Raw genomic sequence first — 16,431 nt, forward strand, 5'->3', positions numbered from 1 at the left:
GTCTAAAGTTAAGCTCTGTTCCATCCATTCCAAGGAAAATATGTATTTGGCCCAGCCCTGGATGAAATCCTGGAAAAGGCCTCAGACAGGAAGAAAAACCTTCCCGAACAGAAACAGGCTAAGAAACGTTCCTTTCGGTCTTCCCAAAGTCACCCCTCACGGTATAGAGGAAAGGGAAAATCTGGACGCTGGAGCTATCCTAACGGCGGCAAGGGCCGCAACATCCTTGTACCCCAGCAACAAAACCAGCAGCAGGACAGACAATGTCTTGGTCCATGTAGTGGGGCATCGCTCGAATTTCTTTCCCCAGTGGCGGGCAATATCTTCCTGCCAGTGGATCCTGACTACCATTTAGGAGGGTCTTCTACAGGAATTCGAGAGTCACCCCCCTCAGATCCTGAGGGTCACGTCCCTTCCTTCTCAGGGAGCTCAGAAACTCCTATCGGTCGCCCTAAAAAAAACCTTCTGAATTCGGGAGTTGTGTCTCAGGTCCCACCTGGCCGGGAGGGGACGGGTCACTACTCAAAAATATTCCTAATAAGGAAACCATCAGGGACCCCAAGCATCATAATCAACCTGAAGTCCCTAAACCATCACATCAAATACAGACGATTCAAGATGGAGTCTATAAAATCAACTATTCCCCTAATAGGGAAAGACCGTCATGGCGACCATAGATTTAAAAGATGCGTACTACCATGTGTCTATTCATCTGCCCCACAGGGAGTTCCTGCGGTTTGCAGTCCTCAGGGACAATATAACAGTTCATTACCAGTACAACGTACTGCCCTTCGGCATCTCTTCAGCACCCCGGGTGTTTACAAAGATTATGGCAGAAGTGATTGCACTCATCCAGAAACGGGGCGTCTGCATAATTCCATACTTGGAGGACATGTTGATTGTCGCTCCTTCAGTAGCAACTCTCAATCTTCACGTCTCTATAACCTTAAAAACCCTTCGGTCATTAGGTTGGGTTCCAAACCTAAAAAAGTCAGAACTCCTCCCTTCATTAAGGAGGAAGTTCCTTGGTGTCTTACTGCACTCCAAACAAACAGATGTCCTTTCTAGCATTGGAGCATCAGACAGCTCTCAGATCCAAAATCTCAAATTTCAGACACCAAGAGAATCCAACGTTGTGAGCGACCATGTCTGTATTGGGGTCTTTGACAGCCTGTATCCAGTCGGTGTTGTGGGCCCAGGCCCACTCAAGGCCCCTCCAGGATCATATCCTAAGATCCTGGAACAGACAAAAGGACTCACTAAAAGGGCTCAGGACCCCCAGTCGGATAAAAGCTTCTCTTTCTTGGTGGCTAAGCTCCCGAAATCTTCAGAGGGGGATTTCTTGGACCCAGGACCCTCTAATTACAGTGACTACCGACGCCAGTTTACGAGGCTGGGGAGCTATGGTGGCCCAGACTCCCTTTCAAGGCAGATGGAGTCCCGAGATCAGTGCCAGATCTTCCAACTTTAGGGAGCTAATGGAGGTAGAAAAAACGCGACAGTCAACTTAATCCAGGGTTCTCACATCAAGATTCTCTCGGACAACGTGACTACAGTTGCCTTCCTTCGTCATCAAGGAGGTACGAAGGTACACAGCCTAAAACAGATTGCAGGCGGAATATTTTTGCGGGCAGAACAACATCTCCTATCACTTTCAGCAATCCACCTGAATGGCTCAAACAACGTTCAAGCACTTTCTAATCAGGGAAGATATCCAGCCAGGAGAATGGAGCCTGAATCCTCAGATTTTCCAGTCGCTAGTAGCAAAATAGGGTCAACCCGAGGTAGATCTCTTTGCCAGTCGGTTAAAAGCAAAACTTCCCCTCTTCATTTCATTGGACAGACGAGACAATGCCATGAATTTGGACACACTAGCCCATCCCTGGCATTTCAAGCGGTCTATGCGTTTCCTCCAATACCGCTGATAGCAAGAACCATCCAGAAAGTCAGGTTAGAGAGAGTGGCAACAATTCTGGTGGCCCCTCTGTGGCCCAAAAGGCCTTGGTTCGGGGCCATCACAGAAGTCTGCCTAGAGGGTCCGGTGATACTACCACAGGTCAACAACCTTCTCTCTCAAGGGCCCCTGTTCCATCCCAATCCTCAGTGGCTAAACCTAGCAGCCTGGTTACCGAAGCCGAGATCTTAAGATCCAAAAGGTCTCTCGGAAGAAGTTATAAAAACTCTTCAACAGAGTAGGAAGCCAGTAACCAATGCGATATACGGCAAAATATGGAAAAAAATCCTATCATGGTACGCCCCGGATATTCCTGATACCTCACATCCCAACATTGCTCGGATCCTTGATTTTCTACAGAGTGGATTGGAGTTGGGTCTCAAACCCAGCACTCTTAAGGTGCAGATTTCAGCCCTAAGTTCCATATTAGACCAAGATTTGGCCTCTCATAGTTGGATCAAGAGATTCATAACTTCAGCACTCAGACTTCACCCAAGAATTCAGTCTCAGATCCCATCCTGGGATCTAAATGTGGTACTCAAGGGTTTAACCCTCTCTCCCTTTGAGACTCTATCCTCTAGCACAATACAGACTCTCTCTCATAAGACTGCCTTCTTAGTAGCCATCACTTCAGTACGGAGAGTAGGAGAACTACAGGCCCTTTCTATCAGAGAACCTTACATGAATGTGACCGAAGATAGAATTATGCTTCGCCTGGACCCTTCCTTTCTCCCAAAGGTAGTTACGGATTTCCATCGTTCCCAGGAAATCATGCTACCCTCCTTCTGCCAGAAACCTTCCAATCCAAAGGAAGCAGAATTCCACCTCCTAGATGTCCGCAGATCTGTCCTTTATTATCTTCAACAAACTGAGTCTTGGAGAATGGATGGGAACCTATTTATACAGCACTCAGGGCAGAACAGAGGAAGGAAGGCAGCTAAATCCACTATAGCAAACTGGATCAAAAAGGCATTTGGGGAAGCCTATGACAACCAACAAATGAATCCACCGATTGCCTTAAAGGCTCATTCTACCAGATCCACATCAACTTCATGGGCCGAAAGAGCGGGCACTTCTACTGAGCAGATTTGCAGGGCAGCTACATGGTCTTCCCTTCATACGTTTTCTAAACATTATAGATTAGACTTATCATCCACTAGGGATTTAGCCTATGGTAGGAAAGTCCTACAAGCTATTGTCCCTCCCTAATAATATATCGTTGGTATTCCTCCAATGCGGTCGTGGAAGGCGTATTGAGAAAATAGAATTAGTCCTTACCGGTAATTCGGTTTCTAGAAGCCTTCCACGACAGCACGAATTTCCCTCCCTATGGATTCCATATAACTGCCAAGATCACCTGGAAAAAAGGTTACCTGACAAACACTGGGGATTGACGGTGGGGAGGGGCTATTAAACTCTCTATATTCCTGTCCCCCAATAGGGCATGGACAACATCCTCCAATGCTGTCCTGGAAGGCTTCTAGAAACCGAATTACCGGTAAGGACTAATTCTATTTTTCCAGCGATATGATGACAAAGCATAATTTGCTACTTTTTTTTTTTTTTGACAGGGGGGGGTTGCGGCATTCACTGGAGAGGTTAACTAGTGTGAAACTTTTATAGATCGGGTTGTTCCGGAAGCGGCGATACCAAATATGTGTACTTTATTTTTTTTTTTTACATAAAAATTCTTATTAGTGTAATTTTTTTTTTATTATTTTAAAATATTTTTACCTTTACTTAGTCTCTCTATAAGACTTTCATTTTTTTTTTCACACGTATAATGCATTGGTATTGCAGTGCATTATACCTGTACAGAAAACTTCTTAGATCATGCTTTCAATGCTGTGCTCGATCGCAGCATTTAGGGAGTTAACAGCCAGGGGCAGTGCCAACATTGGCAGCGCCGAGCTCCTGATCTGATCAGGCAGGAGGTGCTGATATTTCAGCATCTCCTGAGAGATCATGCTGTGATTTTTCAGCCATAATTACTAACCAATCACAGCGATCTGGGTGTGGGGACCAATGGCATGGGTCCCCGCACCTCTTGCCGTGCTGCTCAGCTGCCGGCACTGAACTGACAGTTCAAAGTCATGACGGACATAGCACATCATGATGAGGGATAGGACACCCGCTCATGACAGGCTATGTCCGTCATTAGACGTAAAGAGGTTAAGTAGAATCAGAAATTTATCAGATAAATAGTAAACATTCAAAAAGACAGGTGTATCAGATGAACAACAATACATCTGTCTCTTTGAATGATGTTTAGGTTAGGTTGTGGAGTATTGAACATTCCCAGGTAATACCACCTTCGGCCTATGCATGCCTGATATAGATGTCTAACTGCCCTCGCTAGAAGCGGGGGTTGGCACCCTAGATAGCGAGGTTTTAGCGCCCCCGCTCCATGGCAGCTGACCCTCACTCTCTCTTTATCCCTGATATATCAGATACTTCTATGGGAACCTAAACTAGACATAGACCAACTGTGTAGTAAGGGGAGAGAGGGAAAAACCCAAACATTAGATATAGGATACGGTATACCGCTTATTTTTACGCTCTTAAGTGGAAATAGCTTCCATGCCTCTGCCTTGACGCGTTTCCCCTTTATTGGTTCATCAGGAGGCCAGAATCTATATTTGTATGAGGTACAGATGATGTGATGATCATAAATCCATTGTCAAATGCGTCAAGCCAGAGGCATGGAAGCTATTTCCACTTACAAGCATCAAAATAAAAAAATTTAAAAAACTTAAAAGAAAATATGTCAACTGGATGAGCAAACACTTCCCATACATAGATTTCATTTAGTAAAAAGCAGTAAGGCATTCTGCATTAGAGATGGATGCTTCAATAAATTTCAAGAGCCTAAGATTTACAATGCATAGGGAGACATATTGACCCCTTCCAATTTCCGTTTTCATTTTTTCCTCCCCTTTTTCCACAGAGTTATAACTTTTTTTATTTTTCTGTCCACAGATGCATGAGGGCTTGTTTTTCGCAGGACACCTTGTAGTTTTGAATGACACCATTCGTTTTACCTCAGTGTACTGGAAAACAGAGAAAAAAATTCCAATTCCGGTGAAATTGTGAAAAAAAAAAAAAAAACTCACAATATGATTTTGCTCATAAGTACAATTACGGAGATACTAAACATGTCCAGTATTTTTTTTATTATTTTAGTGGTGAAAAAAAATCTGAAGTTTTGAAAACAAAAATTTGATGATTTGATGGAGCTGTATGAGAGTTTATTTTTTGCAGGACAAGCATTTTTTCTTGATACTATTTTGGGATAGATTTGACAATTTGATCGCTTGTTACAGCATTTTTTGTGATATTACTGCAACAAATAAGAATATAACATTTTTGGCATTGTTGAATTTTTTCCGTTTATGGTGTTTACCTATCGGGTTAATTATTTTTATATTTTGATATATCAGACTTTTCTGAACGCAGCGATACCACATATGTATATCTTATTATCTTTATTTGTATGGAAGAAAAGAGGTGATTTTCACTGTACTTTTTAGTCCCATAGGGGCCTTGAACATGCGATCGTCTGAACGCTTGTGCTATATGCAGCAATAACACAGTATTGCAGTATATAGTAAAAATCATGTTCGCCTTTGAAGCCCGGCCACAGACGTAATGATAAGCACAGAGCTCTGCAACAGGCGTCCGCCTGTCATAGCAACCTATCAGCAACGTGCGAACAAATCAAGGGCGCATGGAATGACGCGTCACCATGTCAGCGTTTAACAGGTTAACAATTGCAGGTGGCGCTTTGTTCCACCCGTGGTTGTTAGAGGCAGGTCCTGGCTGAAAAACACAGCCATTACTGACCCTGCAAGTCCGCTTCATACAGCCGCTACCAAATCAATAAGGAGCGTTTTTTTATCCTTGAGATCAGTACATTATCTGTACAGTCATTTAGATTTTGAAGTAGACTAAAGACATCGGAATAACCAAAACCATGCCCATAATGCCAAGCAAAAACAAAACAGTCAACTTTATATATATAAAAAAAAAAAAAAAGATGAAAAATAAATAAAGTGTAACTATAAGTCACAATCAGATCGAGAATATGGTCATTTAAAAGTAGCCTGAATGCTGTCCATGGGAGGAAAAACAAACAAAAAACGTACAGCTCTCAGACAAATGGTATTCAAGATGGCTGAAAGTACACAGGCCAAATGTCCAAGAAAGAAAAACCTACATGCAGCATGTCTATAGAGGTGTAAAAAAAAAAAAATCCCACACAGATCAACCATACAGCAACCAATAGTTCACCGTATTTGTACCTGCAAATTACAATAACTGCTGATGTACGGATGTCATATGGATGACAGTATAGATGAAAAATCGTCCATTTTTCTGGATGTAAATCAGATGATTTTTTTTAGATGTGTGTGTGAACTTTGCCTTTGTGCCCCTTAAATATGGTTCTAAGGCTTTGATGAACTGGAGCCATAGTCCTCAAAATTCATGTATTGGAATTAGGAAAAATGGACAAGTGTAATGATCTGACAAGGGCCAAACTGTGATGGGTAGCCCTAAGTATACCCAGGATAGTACCTAGTGAAAGTTATCCAAGAAAGAACAGCACGTAAAAGGTGACATGGCCACAGCCACATAAGCAGCTTTAGCTGTCCTGTCTAGTCCAATCCCACAGAACAGCTCCTGTATAACAAGCTTAGGCCTCATTTAGACATACATGATTTTTCTTGTATGTAAAACCAAGAAGCGTTGTTAATCAGAGATTTGGATCTTTCATCGGTGTTTGGGTTAATGTGTCAGTTTTACTATCAGTGATTATTTCACTGATTTAAAAAAAAAAAAAAACCTGCAAAGCTTCTCAAATTCATTATAATATTAACTAAGTAGAGCACAAGGATTGGAGACGGTCGATTATGTCCATTTTTTCATTCCTGTAACGGATCAAAATTACCCATACATCACTGATTTTTTGCTAACCACTTGGTCTGCAAAAAAACAAAAAACACTTGGACATGTGAACAGCCCAATAGAATATAATGGGTACATGAAAAAAAAACAGCTAAAACATGTAGATGTCTGATTGAGGCCTTTATGTAAAAAGAGGTAATGTTGGCCACTATAGAAAAATGTGTCTTTTGGCAGGAAAAACAAATTTTCCCATCTCAATTGTTAATTTCTATCCGTTAAAGTGAGAATAATAACCAAACAGCTCAAAATGTACACACACACACACACACACACACACACACACACACACACACACACACACACACACACACACACATTTCTAGCATTTCGAAAAGAAATATCAGTGACCAATATAGTTGCCCTTCTATTCAATAAGAGGCCTCTCAGCAGGATAGTGTGCCCTGCCACAATGCAAAAATTGTTCAGGAATATTTTGAGGAAAATGACAAATTTACCATATTGATCATCTGTGAACAAGTCAGATCCATGAAGGTCTTGCTTAGCAACAGATTGTTTAATTCCTATAAGTTGCGAACATCTTGGTGTCAAATACTTTAGAACACTTGTAAAAAGGTCATGGATTCCATGTCTGGATATGTCGATGTTATGGCTAATTAGTGGCTGAATATTCTCCACTCAAAAGTTAGGAATATTTCAATGGTGATTTCATCATCTCAAACAATTTATTGAAACAAAAGTCAACAACAGGGGCTGTGTATGGGCTTATATTTTTGTGCCCCAAGCTGACATTTTTAGGGATACTATTTTGGGGTAGATACAATGTTTTGATTGCATCATTGCATTTTTTTTTTTGCAGTGTTGCAGCGTCCGAAAAAGAAATTCTGGCGATTATACTTTTTACTTATATTTTTATAGATCGGACTTTTACAGACGCAGCGATACCAAATAAGTGTGTATTTTTATTTATTTCTAATGTGAGAAGCGGTGACCGATTTGTACTTTTATATTTTTATTTTCATAATTTAAAAAAAAAAATTCACTTTCTATTGTATTTCTTACTCCTCTTAGGGAATTTGAACCTGCGATCGGTACTGCTGCGTATAGCGAAAATCACGGTCCACTATCAACACCAGTCAGAAGCTGGCATTCACAGACTAGTCATGACAGGCACACAAGGTTTTTCGGCAGATCCTCGGCCGTCATGGCGACCCATTGGTGCCTCACAATATGAATATCACAGCCATCATCAGCCAGGAAAGATATGGGTTCGGCTTGTGAGTCCGAATCAAAGTCAGGGAGCCGGCATATGATGTAATAGTATGTCATATGTCGGTAAGGAATTAAAAGGGTTGTAGTTGCACAAACACGAATGTGATTTTATCACAGAATGTTCATCCAGCTCACTGATTTTGCAAGTCTTGTATGAGAATATTTTCAGTCTGAGTGCTAACGGACACTAGGACCAATGTTATTCATCTGGCCGTTCAAATTTTATTTTATTTTTTCTTTTTTAATGGGCCGAATCTGTACTCAAGTCTATGGGTGTGCAGATACAAAACAGATCCCACTCGGAACATCCGTATAGCATGCATTTTTGGGGGGATACATTTCAATTGTTTAACATAGGAAGTTGTAAATGGTCTTAGAAATTACTGCTGAAAAAAGGAAAAAAAAAAAAAAAAGAAACATAGCACACGCATGACAAGTGATATTTTATATGCTCGTGTAAAACCAGTCTCACAATCACTAATATTCCTCTATCCACCATGGTAAATGGGAGAGTTGAAGACGCAAGATGAACCCATCCTATCAGAAAGATGTCACCAATACTTGCCTATGCAGGGAGAGCTTACTTAAAATCTACCAAAAATAAATAATGGACTGCAGTTGCTGCACTGAAATACTGTACAGAGGAACTTTAGGTTTTAAGCCGCTGTCACAAAGATGCAAGTTAATTCACGCAGCGTAAACAAGCAAACTATACTGGCCATCCAATAAAACTGCACCTCACATGATATCATGCCAGTACAGTCCATATATACAGTACATCTATATTACACATACAGTCAGTATGGGCATGGGGAAGTTTAAGAACAAAGGACACCTGATTCACTACAGTTTCTTGTCACAAAGTAAATGTGCATTCTGACAGTGCTTAGAGAAACAACCCCCACCAGAAAGGATAATGAGATTCCTGCCACAGATCTCTTCAGAGTACAATGAAGAGAAAAAAAAACACAGAAAAAGCTACAGTGATATAACAACACTGGGACTAACTATCATAAATATTCTATACACTTCTGGAAAATCTACATTATTTAATATTTATCAATTTGTTTTACTGTCCATTATTTTTTACACTGTACCGCAGAAGTCAATCTTTTCTTCCATTATGAAGTCAGGCATTATCTGATCACTGGTAGATGTAGAAACCTGGTATGATTGTACAGTGCTGGAGCACAAGGCTGCTTTCCATGAGAGAATACATTTTACATCTGTACACAGGGACATCCCTCCCAGGTCTAAGATCTTAAATCACAGCAACCACTGTGACCTTGGGAGGAAAGACCTTGAAACGGATGCATCAATGATGTATTAAATCTGATTCATAGAAGAGCAGAACATTATTGCTGTCAATATTTGAGTGCAAACTGGGTGTAATATATCTGTATAATGCACCGTCTATAGGCCATCCACTTAACCAGTTATAAAAGAAAAAAAAAAACCTCCATGAATAAGTCTTCATGTTCAGAGTCCTTCTGGTTCCATACTCCAGAGATGTAAAAACTGTACGTCCCACCATATTCTTCCATAACAGCAATGCTTCTAGATAAAAAAAAATACTGCCATAATGCAGTATAAAACTAAATATGCCATGACTTCTTACTAAGCCATATGACACTGATGGAAAAGGAAGAAAGCATAAAGACACAGATCCATGTTATGTTCAAGGATTTTTCTGGGTGTTGTATTATGGATTGTACAGTATATATGCAACATTGCCAAGTGCATGTAACCAAAAGAAAAATATACCATATTTTTCAGACTACAGGATGCCACTTACTATAAGGTGCACCTGAGTTTTCGTCAGCAGAAAAAAAAAAAAAATTGTAAAATAATTTTCTACTACTTAAAACTCCAAAGGCTGTGTAAAGTGGAGGAATCAATATCACTACGCATATACACAATACTGCATGTAAAGTACACGCGCACACCGAGTGCAGCACCTAAACACAAGATGCTGTAATGCATACTGTGTGAAGTTCCTTCCAGGCATGTGACCGATCACCTGATCTGATGGGTCCCTCAGCTAGGCAGGACCTGCAGGTCCTGGTAGCTCCTCACCTGCCCTACACTGATCACTGTGAGAGGAGGAGAGAGAGCAGTTCTCTAGGGGATTGGGAAGGATGCTGTGTTGGCATTCTTCCTGATCACAAGAGACTGCCATTGGGACTGTAAGTACGTCTCAGGGTATGTGCACATTAGGTATCTCTAAGGCAGGTTCCAAAGCGCTCAAAACCACCTCAAAAAGTGAACATAATGTAGTAGCAGCAGCAGCATGTCCGTACCTCCGGCAGATCCCGCTAGGAAGCAAGTTGGTAGTTATAGTTTAAATCACAGAAGAGGCTTGCTGCCGAGCGGCAGCAAAAACATCAGGAAAGCCGCCTCATGAAAGAAAACTCTTTCTTGAAGTGGCTTTGCCTGGGAAAGCTTTGGAGAGTGTGCCGGCATCTTAAAGATGTTATGGGCACATGTCCTCAGGCTAAGTTCCCAAGATGCGTATTTGATGCATTTTTCAGTCCGCTGTGTATTTATGTGAAATCTCATGCCCACTTTTTTTTTTTTTTTTTTTTTTTTTAAATGTAGTGTAAACTGATCCGTGCGTGGAGCATTGCTGAAATCATGCAACATGTCAATTCCTCTTGCAGTAAGTATCCTTTTTATTTGTGAACTTTCCTTATAGACTTGCATGAGATGAGGAAAACTCAGAGGTAAAAAACACATGTGCATTTTCGTGCATTTCTGCAGAGGATGAAGATAAAGTATCCATAAAAACAGCTTTGTTTTGCTAAACGTTATATAGCAAAAGAAGACAAAAACTACAGCTGAAAAAAATGTGATAAAACCCATGTAAAAAAAAAAAACGCACCCAAACACTCAATGAATAAAAACAAAAAGAAACCCAATTTCGCTAATTGGCACTGCAACAAAGTACACCCAATACTAATCATGGGTCCAAAAAAATACGGCAAATCAAGCAGGTTGTACAGTCCTTAAAAGAATAAGACCAGTTGCTCATTTCAGTAGAACAGACTGACATCAGTAATTTGAAGATACTTCAAAGGAACAGCACACCAATAGGCGCAAAATATGCTTCTGCACTTTGATTCTCACTTGACTTAAGGTACCATAGTAAAGTTTGTAGTTTTACAGCCTCCATCAGGTCAGGCAGATAGGTAGAATAAGCTCCCCAGTATAGCAGCAGAACATGATGTCACAATGCATCAGATATTGTACTAGGAAGCTAACAATCTATTGGAATAGCTTGAAAAAAAAAATGGTATAAAACCCCCCAAAAATTACTACTTTTCACTTTATGTCACTCAACATGGTGTTAATTTTGGATATGAGCACGAATCAAAGATGTAGCATATCTTGTGAGCAAGAAAAATAATATATATATTCAAAGCTGGATATGGTAATAACTGTCCATACATAAAACCTGTAATGTCTGCTTCTACTGTTTGTCTAGCACGATAACACCCCAAGATTGCACTGAGCAATGTGAATCAATGAAGGAAGAAAAACTCGATACAAGACCTCCATAGCTATAAGCATCGCGTCCATGTCACAATACCATGGAGTCCAGTTGGAGCTCAAACTGAAGCAGGGACTTTACTACCAGAGTACGGCTAGATTTCACATGAATATCACCAATATCTTATTCTTCTATTTTAGCAGCTAAATAATACCACACTGTGACCTAAATTAAATGAAAAGGAAAGTCTACAGTGTATTTCGGTACTCTTGTTGCAGTTAATGATTCTAATCTGAAAATTCATGAAGTATTTCAGATACAGAGGGAAAGATTAATTATGCTGCTATTTATATCCCACGCTCATTAAATGAGACTCCCTTTCACTACCATCAACCTTGAATGTATTATTTGCCATGAAGCAGGAGTCAGTCTTCTATCACATTTCTAAGAATTTACCTCCTAGCAGCCGCTTTGTGAAAGTTCCCAAATATTAAGGGTGGCCACACTGAAGCAGATGAAAAGTATTAGGGAAGGTTTTATGGACTGTGAATTTTCAGCCAATAAGTCAGCAGGTCAATCCTTACAATATTGGCCAATTCCACCGACACCAGCTTTTCCACCTCTGGAAGCAATGGCAAATTGCTAGGGGATTGCCTTGAATGCCAGACTTGCAGAAACCCCCACTCATCACAATAATAAAGGCTTCTTTGGCATTTTCTCTGCACAATACGCTACTACGGAGTACTTGCAGCACACACCTAACAGGGCATCACATCAAAGTGACCTCTGCTGATCAGCAAATGTATTAACATTTCTAGAATAAGCTGTAAAGGGGTTGTCCGGTCCAAATCAATAAGTCTGCAGTCACTTTGTGTGACTGCAGACTTCTGAATCCCCCCAGCACAGGCACTGTGCACTGCAGGGATTAACTGGCTTTTGACCCAGGACCGGAGGGTATGTACGCTTTATACATACTCCCAGCCAGGACCCGTCTAGTGGGCGTAGCCTCGCTCCATACAAGCGCGCCCATTGGCCGGGAGTATGTATAACTCATACATACTCTCCGGTCCCGGGTCAGAAAATGGTGAATTCCAACAGCACGCTCCCTGGGGGGATTCATAAGTCTGCAGTCACACAAAGTGACTGCAGACTTATCGATTTGGCCAGACAACCCCTTTAAAGTTAATTTGACAGCTGACCTAGACCGCCCAATCCATGGGCAGCATGAATCAGACACTGGCTGTAATTGAAGCAAATTATGCTTTATTATGAAACACTGCATTTCTAAAGACACATACATGTAAAAGCCAATCCCCAGCTGCTTCTCCATACCCCACACCACTTGACTGACAGATCTCTAGCTATAAAAAGATGTAGGGAAAAAACAGGCACTCATGGGAAGTGGGGTGTGGAGAAGACACAGGAGATCTACCTTGGACCAGTCACATGAGCCACATGGCCTCCAGACGACTTAAGTGTATGTTTTCTCAGATTCCAGATTAAAACCTACCTGGCTAAGATGACGGAGACTGATTCATGATGCCCATGCAACAGGAAACATGAATCGGCAATCATGTTCCCATTAAGTGGAAACCATTTAAATGGTTATTCCCAATACCGGAAGATAACGCCTATCCATTGGCTAGGCAATAACTATGTTCGGTGGGGGTTCGACTGCTGGAATCTGTACCAATCCGAAAAACGTAGCTTTGAATGCTATGATAGAGTGAGTGGTGGACCCACATACATGCCTCTATCACATGCATTCTTCATGGGGCAGCTGGAGATAGCCAAGTACAGAGCTCAGCTTTTACCAGCAGTCCCAAAGATGTTGAATGAATTGATAGCGCACATGCAGAGACCTGTCTCAAGATCGGCGGGGCTCCCAGGGGTTGGACATTGATCGATCATAAAATAAATAGTCCATTTTAAATATACAGATAAATGTTTCAATCAGTTATCAAAACTGGTCATACATGGAGATAGGTAGCAAAGAAAAATGTTCTTAGCCTGATATATTAATTTCAAGTATATTGATAGTGAAGATATATGGAAATTTCTGTGACAAAAGTGCTATGTAACAAGGATATAAACGCGTAGTGGGCACACAGCCTTACATTCAGCAAGGCCGCGCCCATTTAGTCTGCACGTTACTGCATATATGCAGATCACATACTTGCGGTCATGCGCCTGCTGCCAGCACATGAGAATCCTCACCCCATGCAGTGTCAAGATTCACAAGTTTGCAGGCACAGAGTGCCTGCAGACTTGTAGGCTATGGCCAGACTACCCCTTTAAATACTGTTAGCCACGCCCCCTTAGCAAAAAACAGATGCAGCAGGGGCAAGAAGAGCAGAAGCTGAACACTGCATGTGGTGACAGGTCCTTTAAGTGCAACAAATAGCCTCCCCAGACTCGTGATGGAAAATACTTAGTGACCCGATTACCCATGGGGTAGAGAGAGGAACACCTAATAAATAATTCCTGCCAAGCATCAGGTTTGTCAACACATTAATATTTGATCTTTATTTCTTGTGATCTGCACAACATGCAGGAAGGCAGAGCAGGAAGATCATTTTACTAAGTGAACAGCTTAATGCATCCACCCTGTCACTGCCAGAAAGCAGCACTGCAGAGCAGGGGCATTGGCTGCTCTAGGGAGGAGGACCTCAGCCCGTGCTGCATAGGTGACAGCTCGGGCTCACAGCCTGCAGGTGTCTAGAGATGTACTGCCGTGTAATGCGAACACACCCGCCATCAGAATGGTAGAAATCTTACACTTGGGCATTACATGAAACATGTCACAATGAAGACAAGGTACAGGCTGCCGGTATGCAGAGACAATAGAGCAGGCACAGGAAGCCACATCGTACATGCAGAGGAATGTCACCTGGTGGAGAAGGACAGAGCTCGCTCCTGCCTGCAGCCTCCTAGCACCGCGCTAATAATACACTACGGGAGACGAGCCGCTGCCATATTCCTGCCAGTGGATATGCTATGTGCTGCAGGACCCCAGCGGCCATCTACCTCCTCTACAGGCTCCCCCGCCCTTCTGCCCTCGCTTCCCCTTCAGCCTCGACCTTCTCAGCGAGAGCTGCCTTGTCGTCTTACCGTTCTGAGCGGCGTCCGCTAGCCCCGGGAGAAGGCCGCAGGTAACAAGCATCAGCCCCAAGATGAGGGCTGCAGGCAGAGGGCGAAGGTCGCAGCGGTCCATGTGCGCACAGAGAGGGAGACACAGCCGATGGGCTCGGTGTCCAGTCTCTCAGGCCTGAGGTCCGGTATCCGCAGCTCCCCCTCGGTCTCCTCCCGCAGCGAGCACCTGAGTCTCGCGAGAACCGCCGCTCGTATGTGGGCAACCAAAGGAGGAGCCGATGCGTCAGGCCGCCGCCGGAAGAGACCCGCCCGATACCGCCCCACGGTCAGATGCCGCCCTACTGTCAGCTGCCGCCGTGTGCACTGTGCTGAGGGTGCTGGAGGTGTCACCAGTGGGCGCTGATAGGAGAGCAGGATCCTCTGCAATGTGCGCTTCCTGGACACATTGGCCAAACATTGTACGCGTGACCAGACGTAGATGGAGGTCAGGAGGCGCACTATCTGTATTGGGACGTGTGCACATTACACACCTGATCCATAAAAGCAACACTCCTGCGGATTTTATTTCAGTGCTGAGGTGATACCACTGATCTACATTCCCTGCCTCTAGTATTATCCTCCCTAGCCCCTGTCTACACCTGTTATCAGCACCGCACGGCATATTCTGCATGCTACGATCTGCAAGTCACAACTCAATGTAAGTCCATGAGGCCAGAATGAGGACTGTAGACCAAGCCATGGCCCCACTATCAGTATAAGGCCATGGCCCCACTATCAGTATAAGGCCAAGGCCCCACTATCAGTATAAGGCCATGGCCCCACTATCAGTATAAGGCCATGGCCCCACTATCAGTATAAGGCCATGGCCCCACTATCAGTATAAGGCCAAGTCCCCACTATCAGTATTTGGTCAGTATTCGGTCAGTATTTTTTCTCAGGAGTGGGTGATAAATACAGAATTGGTGACTTGTTTCTATTATATCTTTTCTCTGATTGTTCCTCATCTGGTTTTGTCTCCCACTCCTGAGAAAAAATACTGACCGAATACTGATAGTGGGGCTGTGGCCTTACACTGAGAGCTTGTGACCTTTACCTCTGACTTCCAGTCAGGGGCTGCACTCACAAGATGGCAGATCGGTGCAGAGAAGAGCATAAGACAGCAGCTGTTAATTCTTTTACTACCCCGGAGTGGTGCTACAGTACCTGTCGCCTGATTCATGGCTCCCAAACCGCAGGCAGCATGAATCACAGCCCGGCTGTGTAACTGCAGACAGGTAATATTATACTCTGTAAGGTTTAGTTCACATGCAGCGTTTTACTGCTGCTTTTATCTTTCTGCAGAAACAGCAGCACCAACAAAAGTGGAGATCTCAGAAATCTTATGCACACACCTGGATTTATTTTTCTGACTGACTGAATTTGAGAACTGCCGTGTTTGCTTTTTTTAAATCTGCAGCGTCACGTCTTCCTGCGTTTTCACCCATCAAAAAATTGCAAAAGCACAGCAATCAGGTCTCGCCTTTTTTTTCAGCATTTTTGATGTTTATTAAACATGTACTGTAGACAAAGCACATGTAATCTGTACCACAGAAATGCAGCAAAAACTTTGTTTTGAACGCAGCTTGTTTACTGCCATGAGACCAGGTTTTTGGCTGCAAAAAAAAATCACTGCATGTGAACATAACCTAACACTCCAGCA

At 42.7% G+C, this 16,431-nt stretch overlaps 1 protein-coding gene across 1 annotated transcript in view; it reads right to left on the bottom strand.

Moving 5' to 3' along the window:
* Positions 1-15,098, bottom strand: part of NPTN (neuroplastin) — a 101,705-nt gene extending 86,607 nt beyond the window's left edge. Inside the window, exon 1 of the mRNA XM_073652762.1 lies at positions 14,751-15,098. Coding sequence (XP_073508863.1) covers positions 14,751-14,853 — 103 coding nt within the window. The 5' untranslated portion in view covers positions 14,854-15,098. The remainder of the gene's footprint in view (positions 1-14,750) is intronic.
* Between the last annotated feature and the right edge of the window lie 1,333 nt (positions 15,099-16,431).

This window comes from Phyllobates terribilis, unplaced genomic scaffold, assembly GCF_046119375.1.
Source record: "Phyllobates terribilis strain yellow unplaced genomic scaffold, ASM4611937v1 Scaffold_11__3_contigs__length_659146591, whole genome shotgun sequence".
NCBI classification, from domain to species: domain Eukaryota; kingdom Metazoa; phylum Chordata; class Amphibia; order Anura; family Dendrobatidae; genus Phyllobates; species Phyllobates terribilis.